Consider the following 10611-nt stretch of genomic DNA (forward strand, 5'->3'; position numbering starts at 1 on the left):
AAGAGAAAATGTTTAAGTAGTCGGAATCCTAAACCAAAAAGAGTAATAAAAAAACATCGGTTTTAGTACACCTGGCTGTTCCAAAGCCACTTTACAATTTCAGAGTGATGGCAGCCTTGGCTGTCATTCTCTGTAGCCAAATGAGAGGTCGTAAATACAAGTTCAACAGGCTATGGTAGCTAGTTTAATCCAGAAAGGTCCAGACTGGGATTGGTTCATGTTCTTATGTGAAAAAACTGTACTGGAGCCTGGAAAAGATTGAAAATATTCCAGATTCATAAGTGGCCTTGTCACAGTTGTTTGGTCCAAAACAAGGTTTAATTAACAGCTTTCACATACTTGACTTACTTTAACCAAAACAAACAGGTGAGTTTTACCTGGCACAACAAATAGACTGTTTCACATAACGCCAGCATAGGATTTATTTCACATCTATCAGGGCAACAGCCTATGGACGTGTTTAGGAGGCAGAACCTTCAAAAAAGGCTTTGATTGGACAACTATTCTACTATGGAGTATTAGGTGTGTGCTACATCATACAAGCCCAACAGATAGCCACTGTTTTGTCTTCACTAACAGGGAGGCTACTTTTAAACCCTTACCCTATTCCCAACCCTAACCCTCATAATATTTTGGCAATTCTCTAATTTGGTGGTATTTCACCCTATCTCTTAACCTAACCTAACCCTTGTAATATTGTAGCAATTCTCTGATAATTAGGCAGTATTTTACCCTTACCTTGTCCCTTACTCTAATCCTAACCCTTACCTCATAATATTTTGGCAATTCTCTGATAATTCTTATTAGTCATGATTATTATTTCCTAGAAATAATTATTATAATTTATTATAAATAAAATGATAATTTTCTATGTAAGTTCCTAGGAACATTCTTGATTTTGGCTCACTTAAATAGTGTGCCCTTCCTGAACAATTTTAAAAATAATTTTAGTGTTAGGCTAAGGGGTTGGTGTTAAATACCATCTAATTACTAGAGCCACAATATTATATGGAAATACCTGATAATTAATACATTACTACCTAGGTAAATGCTTCCCTAATATTTCTGAGTTACATCTTGGCAAAATGCCAACATATTACTAGGTAATTTCCACATTATTCTGACAAATTATGAGATAAGACACTTATCAGTTTATTCATATCCGGTAAAACTGCACCGCATTTTTTCACTTTTCTTTTGTTTTTTTATATTAAGTTTTAATCACAAGTGAGATTCTGAAGGAACTCCACCAGATCCCACATCAGCCTGTATGTTTGTGTTGAATAGCGTTTGCATGTAAGTGACAGAGAGAATGGGTGGAGGCTTGGTGATACTTGTTGACTTTTTACAGGAATATTTTAACAAAATAAGTTTTGCAGTGAAGATTTTTCCCAGTGTAATACTAGCACTAAGCCTGTTGATGTTAAAAATGCTAGCTTTCAAAGAAAGCTTTATTTGCATACTACAATGACAAAAACTAACTGCATTTTCTTGACTTTGTTGTCACATTTTTCTTACAATCTGCACAAAACATGCACATAACTGTGTCACCAATGGCCCCAACTATATGGACAGGTCCTTCAAAAGGTCATAAAAGTTTAAATTTGATGTCAGATTTTCTGTACATATCATGTGTCAGTGGAGCCAGCCAGCAATTTAAACTCAGGTTGGAAAGAGAGCAAAACCATCCTTTCCACCATGAAAATCCATTTTTCTTCTTTGTTCTTCTTTCATTAAAGAAAAATTGTCCAGTTCTGTTAATCAACCATTGTTTACAGGCTTGCAGTCACAGTAACTAAAACCACACCTGTAGCTACCTGCAGAGCTTTCTCCCCTGATTGGTTTGGATCTTTGACTGGGATAAAGTATATTAGCTTCAAGCTTTGCAAGATGGATCCATCTGATGACAGACGTGGAATCTGGCCAATCCATCTGCTTTGCAAGGTTAGGTATAGGTAAGAAGTCTCCTCTTCAGACTCACTTTTTTGGCTGGAATTTCTTTTTTTCATTTTTGACTTTTTTGTACTATTTTTCAACATGCAAGACAAAGCAACTGTTAAAAACAGAACATTTATGATATAAAAATTCAGCAAAAAGACAATAAGGGTCTAAAAATGGATAAGTATAAGTTCATTTCAGACTTTATATAAAAAAGCAGAACTATAGTTTTTTTAGATTATTAATATAATAATATAGGTTCTAAGTAGAATATGGAATTTATTAATGTTTGCATATTATTTATCCAACTATTTACTTTTAAAATTTGCAGACATATTTGTCTATATGTGTGTCGGTTTTCAACTTTGTAGCCTTCTATCATTGCTAAAGTATTAACTTAACTTTATATAAATAAAGTTCCTCTTATTATTGATGTTATAACCTAAAAGATTTTCACTTCACTTTAACTTCCTCACATTCAACAAAAACCCAGCTAACAGTAAGAGCTCAGGAATCAGGGATCCTAGTTGGACACTAGTCTCCTAATGACCAACTTTAAAACCGTCACTTCATATTTTCCTTGCTGTTTTTAGCCAGAAAGGGGCGCTGAGAGTCCTCTCTGCTCCGTCATTTCACTGGTATGTGAGGAGCGCAGGTTGAGTGTTGTGAAGTTGTGTAACAACACTTTTCTGCAGAAACAGTCCAAAGTGGGAGGAGACTCTGTGATAGCGCTCACAGCAGGGGGGTATAAATAGAGGTCCAGGCAGCAGCATGAACACAAAGCACCTGTTGCTGCTCTCCAGACTCAAACACAAGACTTTAAAGACTCATCCAGAGCTCTTTGAGTGAGACCGAGGCTGTTTTATAGCATCAGAACATCAGACAGAGGATGAAGATGGCTTTCTTCATGTGCAAGATTCTGCTTTTACTCATCATCTGCATGGCTCTGCAAGAAGGTGAGTGACTTCAATTTGACTTCTTGGGATTTTAGGGGTATTTTGATACATTAATGATAACTTCTGCAGATTTATGAAGATAAAGTGTATACTTGTAATGAAAACTAAAGAAATATTAGTGATTATGATGTTAATATGACCAATACAAACGGAGGAAAAAAGGACATAATTTGGTGAAAAATCTGACTTTTTGTGTGGATGATAACATTGTTTGCATCAAACCTTCATATTTTTCAGCATGTATGAATACACTGATTTCATAGTTTTATTTTAGCCATAAAAACAAGGAATTTTAAGTTATTTCTTGCCTGATTTAGTCAAAAATGTCAATCTTGCCAGCAAATTTGTTATAGAAAACCAATAAGTATGTAGCTATGATGTTAACATTATTTAATTTACCTTTGACCCAAAACAGACATTAAATAATAGGAGCTTGGTTCAGCTTCCAGAGAATATTTACATTATCATTAATATTTGTGTTTGATAATCATTAATGCCCCTTTATCCAACCTGCAGGAGTGTTTGACTTGGATTAGGCTCTAGTATAACACATTTGTTATTTATTAACACATTTGTTCAACCTCACAAGTGTTTGGATTTCTTGTATACACAGAGGATAAAACAGAGATTGTGGAGAGCATTAACATGCACATTTTAATCTTGGTATTCTTTGTTGTTTTTTAGTTTGCGGCCTCCCCTTATCAGAGCCGTCAGAACTGCCAACTCAGACTGCAACCCCCCACCGCGTCAGGACCAAACGCTGCTCCTGCAGCAACTGGGATGACAGAGAGTGCATCTACTTCTGCCACCTGGATATTATCTGGGTCAACACGCCAAGGTGAGATGACAAGGACAGTCAGGATGCTGCATTGCATGATCGCAAGATTGAGTGAGGCTGGCTACACATGAGATGATTTGAAGTCTTAACCCAGGGATTCCTCCAGGTTTCTTTGTTAATGGCAAAATGATTCAATATGACTATGTCAAAGACAAAAACTCATCCTTGTTAAAGGCATTGAACACAACAGCGAGACACATAAAGGACTCTCATGCTCTGTTGAAATTATGACTAAACAATTTAAAAATAAATTATCTAATTGCAGTTATCTTTATTGGTATTGCAAATTCGATATGAATTATGATCCCCTCTTTATGAATGGTGATTTTATGACATTCTCATTTTCAATAAGAAAACATTCACAAATACAAGGAAATCTCAGATGTAGTACTTAATTTTTGTGGACCCTAATTACCTAGTAATTTTAAAGTAATGTAAAAAAAAGTAAGTAAGTAGTGGTAATTATCTAGTAATTTCTCAAGGATAAGATGGTAATTACATAGAAATAAGCTGGCATTTTTAAAGTTATAACTATATCAATAAATTTAGAGGAAGTATTTACCTAGTAATTATGTACTAATCATCAAGCAATTCCTTGAATATTGTGGCGATTCTCTAGTAATCCCTTATCCTAATCCTAACCCACATAATATTGTGGCCATTCTCTCATTATTTGGTAGCATTTTACCAAGTAATTTCTTACAAATAAGTTGATAATTTTCAGGTAATTTCTTCATTTTGACCCACTAAAATGAAGTGTGTCCTTCCTGAATAATTCTCAAGTTATTCTAGGGTTAGGGTTAGGAGATGGGGTTAGGTTAAAAAAACACCTAATTAGCCACATTACCACAGTGAAATATTAATAGTAATTAATACATTACTTGGTAAATACTTCCTTAATATTTCTGAGTTATTACTTGGTGAAATGCCAGTTTATTCTGTACTATTCTTATTCTTGAGAACTTACTAGATAATTATACCGATTAGTATAAATTATGAGGTAGTTAGGGCCCTTTAAATAAAGTTGAGAGACCACAGATCTGTATGAGCCAGTCCACAAGACCAAATGTGTCATTTATTAATAATTAACAGTGTTAATTCCACAGACATGAGATCTCACGGAAACTCGTGATCAAACGTGACTTGAGAGAAATAAACAATACGGAAGATGGCATCACTTCTGCTTTGCAGTAAAACACACACACAAAAAAACAAGAACAAATGAATGAAATTCTGTAAAGTCAAGATCAGGGAGGGGTAGCAAAATAGTCGTATTGACACCATATTTGAGGATAAATTGGACAAATACTCTCTTGCGGTGATCCTTAAATCAGGCCACATCTTTCCACACCAATCATCAGAAGCAACTAATTGGCCTCAAATTGGTCTTTAAACCCTCTTGTGTGTAGCCAGCCTAGCCCTACCTTCACCTAGATTCCTCTTTTTCTTCCTAGCATTGTTGTGATATGTTTTCTTTTGTCTTACAGTAAACTCCTCCCATATGGCCTTGGAAGTCCCCGTCGCCGCCGTTCAGCTGACCGCTGTGAATGCCTCAACCCAGCCGATAAAACCTGCTCCAGCTTCTGCCAAACAAGGTGAGTTCCTCTAAAGCATGGCCTTAACATCACGTAGCCTTCAAGACGCTTGATCATATCAACCTAGATACCGAGCCTCCTCTCAAAGTCAGTCGTGTGTGACGAGCCTTAACACTGTCTTGGAGAGGAGGACGGCGGACTAAATGATTCAGCCTGTGATAATGCAGCCACAGTATCAGGGCAGTAGCCACTTTGCAGATAACGGCCCGCATTTTATGGAGGCCTTAGAAGAAAAGACATACATTTATTAACGGTGCCTCTATTTTTGGAAAGTTTAGCTTTGCTTAAAGGAATTCCTGTTGTATCTTTTGGTCATGAGTCCACCAGTATGGGTTAGTCACCATCCCTTGATGTTATCTGAGGCGCCGTTTTGTAAGCCTCACACTGCATTCCTGCCCATAAAGTATCCAAAATATATTTGGTTGGAATTCCAAAAATAATTTCCAAGCAACGCTTAGCAACTTTGCCTTAGATGGTACAACAATGCAAAGAAAATCTGTAGATCTGAGAAGTTTGATTCCCCTTGTTTTAATTCTGCTGTTTTATCTGTCCACAGCCCAGACTCAAGGACTGATGTAAAATCACGCAAAAACAGCAACAAACTCCTGGAGTCTTTAAGGTAAAAGATGAGAAATTCAAGCATCAGCATTGATTCTAGATCGTTCCATTGCTGTTGCTTAATCCTACAAAAATGAAGCATCTCTAACATTATATCCCTTTTTTTTTGTCTGCAGAGCTGTGGTCAAGTCTAACATGGCGATCGCAAAAATAATTCTGCCTTCGAATGGCAACCTGATCAACAGGTTGCCAAACAGAACAAGGAGGTAAAGGAATGTGTAAGCAGGGAAAATGCTATGCTCAACCCTGATGGAGTCAACCACTATGGTTCGAAGACTCATCCAGCTGTCGGGATGCTGTGGTGGAAACTGGAAGGTGCCAGATCAAGCGTTTGATCAAGTGAAGAGGGCTTTAAAGGACTGGCAGCTCAATGACACTTCAGCAAAAGCACATTCAGAAAGAGATGTTTGGAGTCAAATGCTGAACTCTCTGAACTTTTATGAGCTTAAACGCCAAAGATGGATCATTGAAAGCCAAGGACATTGGATGGTGCAACCAAGTCGACAAAGACAAATGGGTTCATAATATGTGATCCTTCTGGTTCCTCTTTCACCTCATCTGACTGGACATTTATAAATCCTCCCCACCTCCACCTAAGAGCTAAAGATGACTACGTATCCCAGAATCCTACCAGCTTGGTCTCTGGTTGGGAATTGTTTGTCTGACATCGTTGACCTTCGGTCCAGTTTCATGTTCCTCTGTATCAGAGCTGGAATCTATTGTCCTGTTTAATGTTTAGGGCAAATACGCAAGTAGCTTTTTAATTACCAGGCAGTACTTGAAAACGGCAGCTTGTTCCCTCTTGGCACACTTCGCTTCAGTGAAATGAAGGTCATCTATTTGGTATTTATGTAACAAACAATTAGCTTTATACGTGGCCCATTGTCAGCCCCCTATAATGCATACTTTGTGCAAGCACAACTGCAGCAGCTCTATTGTGTTGGCCTCAGTGTTTATTGCATATGTCCTGTTTAATGTTGTTATTGAAGATAAGCCAGAAGGTTTCAATAATGTGCAGCTTGCCAAAAATGCGACAATTGTTTTCTCCGTCTAACAAATGTTCCCTTAATGCCTCTGTAATTAGCCTCGGGGGGTTTGACTCGTAACCTGTGCACTACAGAAGCTGTTTATCCATGTCTGGCACTTTTTCTCTGCCCTGTTGATTGATGTCAACTCATGGAAACATTTGAAGCCTTTTTGGGTAATCAGAAAATATCTCAGTGCTGATTTATGATGGATCGTCACCAGATAAGAAGTTTACTGTTAAATGCTGAATGATACAAATTATTGTAAAGTAACATTTATTTATTCTGTAACTTATTCAGAGATGTATTTATATTTGTATGAATCTGGCACTGAACAGTGCAAAGTAAATAAAAATGAGCCACATGGTTTTGTTGTAAAATTGTGCTGTTTTTTAAAGGAATTTTGGCCTGTAGTTGCAGTGCACCCACCAGATTTTCATCACATTTTAGTTAGACTACACTCTGAACCATGACAAGACAAGACAGGAACATCTTAGGACTTTTTCACACCTATAGATGGTTGATCTGGTCCAAATCTCTCTCATTGACTGGTATTCTTGCTGAATTTATAAATACATAAAGATTATGGGTATACAGAATTGATACTTAAAGATAAATACATTAACAAGTTAATTATTCTGGGTCATAATAAATATTTAATACAACTCCAGTTCCAAAAAAGTTGGGTTGCTGAGTACAAAGCAAATAAACATGAATCTCTTAAACCCATTTTTAATAATAAAGAACAAAAACAACATATCAAATGTTCAAACTGAGACATTCGACCATGACATTCAACTCATTTTGATGGCAGCAACCTGTCTCAAAAAAGTAGGGACGGTGTCAGGTCTACCATTGTGTAGCATCCCCTCTTCTTTCAGCAGCAGACTGGGAAGTAAGGAGACCAGTTGCTGGAGTTTTGGGAGAGGAATGTTGTCCCATTCTTGTCTGATGTAGGATTCTAGCTGCTCAAAAATCCTGGGTTTTCCTTGCCCAAATGCTGGTTTTATGATACTCTATTGGTAAAGGTCTGGACTGCATCTGAACCAGATCAGCACCCAGACCCCTTTGAGCCCCCCCCCCCCACCAAATGTACCTATGAAAAGTAGAGCCCCTCAAGACCCAGGAAAGAAGAAAAAGTGACACACTGTTGCCAAAAATCAACATATATTTAATCTTTTTCACTGATAAAACTCTAAAAAAGGCCTTTGAATGTTTTTTTTCTTATCAAAAGACCTTTGTTTAAACTACTTAATAACTGCTTTACCATGGTTTTAGTCAATATTTGAAAATCTATTTTTAGCAGCCTCAGAGCAGTCAAAGCCTCACTTACCCCCTAATATCTTCGGCCCACCTCCTGAGGGGTCTTGGACCCCAGGATCTAACGTGTCCAAAGTAGACTGCATTCTGCAACTTTACTCATGTTAATTTCAGCATATAAGTCTAAAAAGGAAACTAAATTTAATGTGAGTTTCACAACTAGATGAAATAAGTGTAATATCATCCTGATGCAGATGTGCCAAAAAGTAAAAGGCCAAGCTTTACCACATTTTTTTAACAGTTTGGATTGATCCTTTCTCTTCTCTGTCTGTTTCAGGTACTGAGAATCTAACCACTTTAAATGCAATGTCAAAGAGGTTTTTGGCTCAAGTTTAGGCGCTTTAAACGTCTCTACTCACAGAGAAAAACAAATTCGTAGGATATTATCAAAGGGACAAAGTTAGCCTGGACCAGTGGTTCTCAACTGGTGGACTTGGATCCAAAAGTGGGTTGTAGAGCAGTTTTCAGTGGGTCGTGACAAGGTGTTTGTAAAAAAAAATGGTGGCAAAAATGTTCCTAAGTCCTTAGTGGGCATGCATTGATACCTTTATTTTCCCCTGTTTTACTGTGAAATTGGATAATTTTAGATGTTTGATCAATATTTCAACTAATTTATCTTCTTTTCTCCTTGCAATGGAAAGGCTGCTTTTTCTACGATAATGAAGTAACTTCTCAAGCTCTCTAGAAAATTGGCAAAAATGTACACCTAATGATGAGGAAAGTGGGTATAAAACTTGTCAGATTTGTCCCTTCTCTTTTGTCATATCATATATTTTGGTCCAATCATGCTCCAAACTTCAACATATTCAATTTACTAAACATGTGTTGTTTTTTGGAAACTTGGGTCTGGATTTGTCGTAGACTTGTCAATTTGTCGTGACAGACTTGTGGGTCCTGAGGGTGGACCAGCTGAGAACTACTGGCCTAGATGAAGTTGGCGAAAAGACAAAGTCTGCTGATGCGTGATTATCCGATAGAGTTCAGACTGCAAATGTATGAACCAAAGCCACCAAACATTACATAGAGAAAATCACAGCCCATGTTTGCAGATCTCAGTATAGAATCTGTAAATAGAGATTAGACCATGATAGATGAGGATAGCTGATTGGTGCCAGGTTGCATGAAAAAGTAGTAAACTGTTCACTTATCATGACAACTTCCATCCAAACATGCAGGTGTTGGAAGATGTATCTGCTGTAATAGCGGCTTGAGAACTTCCTTTTTTCTCAGATTTGCTTTTAGCCTTATATTGTCAAAATTCAAGGATTTAAGGCCATGATCATCTCATTCATAGCACTGTGAAAGACACTGATCACCCTGTTTAAGCTTTCTCTTTAGCTGTAGTGTGCAGAAAACAACCAGATGTGTCTTTGTCAAAATCACAAATAAAGTCATACATGGCTCTATACTTACAGAAATCATCATTAACACTCAAACATGCAGTTGTTATCTCCTCATGGTTCCTCTGTCCGCTCGTTGCTCCATATGCTGTTTTCTTTAGATTACTCTGTTCTCGTGGAGGGATGTGAGCTCAGAAAATGTTTATTGTAGAGGATGTTGGAGACTTGTGGCCTTCAGTTATCATCAGGATGTCCTATGTCAGAGGTCAGGTGTTTAAGGAATGACCGATAGTTGGGAAAAGTGGGGCATTAGCAGCTAATAGTGTCAATTCCAGGTTAATATTGTTGTTCTGCCTGCATTTTGAATAACACATCGGCCTTGGTTGTTGTTTAAAGGGCCGGGTGGACATGCGGTGACAGTACACGTCTGTGCATTCATCTGATCGTGTAATACCTTCCTGGTTATTTACCGTGACGTCAGTAAGAACCCTCAGACCCCCAGCGTTCTCCACAGAGCGTGAATAGCTGACTAAGAGTGCAGAATGAAAACAGGAAGTTTTTTCTGCATTCCTCCTGAATTCCTTCAGCACAGGAGAGAGCGAGAGAGGAAGGGAAACAAAGGAAAAACAGGAGCATGTCTGGTGTGTGCCCAGGGAACTGATACGACCTGTGTGGACGACTGAGATTGCAACTTAATCACGCTGTTGTCATAACACCAGCCGCATTGTTTGCCTTTGTTTAAGACCTTATGAAATGTTGTTGCCCTATTTGTCTTCTTCTCTCTGACATGCAGGCTGATGGGGAATCATGATTATGTGATTGTAATCGATTGTGAAAGTCTTGCAGGATGCCTACCTGTTGTTTCTGCAAGCACATTTAAAAGACATTAGTAATCAGACCCCCTTCACTTTTTTTTACTTTTCTTATGTTGCAGCCTGATGCTACAGTTGTTTTTTTTTTTCATTAATCTACACTCAGTAC

General features: G+C 37.7%; 1 protein-coding gene across 1 annotated transcript; it reads left to right on the top strand.

Moving 5' to 3' along the window:
* The first annotated feature begins 2732 nt into the window (after window positions 1-2732).
* Window positions 2733-7327, top strand: edn2 (endothelin 2). Its single transcript, XM_041808154.1, has 5 exons — window positions 2733-2894; window positions 3579-3732; window positions 5220-5327; window positions 5884-5946; window positions 6062-7327. The coding sequence occupies exons 1-5, from the start codon at window positions 2828-2830 to the stop codon at window positions 6153-6155; spliced, it is 486 nt and encodes a 161-aa protein (XP_041664088.1). The 5' UTR covers window positions 2733-2827; the 3' UTR covers window positions 6156-7327.
* Window positions 7328-10611: the final 3284 nt, after the last annotated feature.

Source organism: Cheilinus undulatus, linkage group 16, assembly GCF_018320785.1.
Source record: "Cheilinus undulatus linkage group 16, ASM1832078v1, whole genome shotgun sequence".
In the NCBI taxonomy this organism is placed as follows: Eukaryota; Metazoa; Chordata; class Actinopteri; order Labriformes; family Labridae; genus Cheilinus; species Cheilinus undulatus.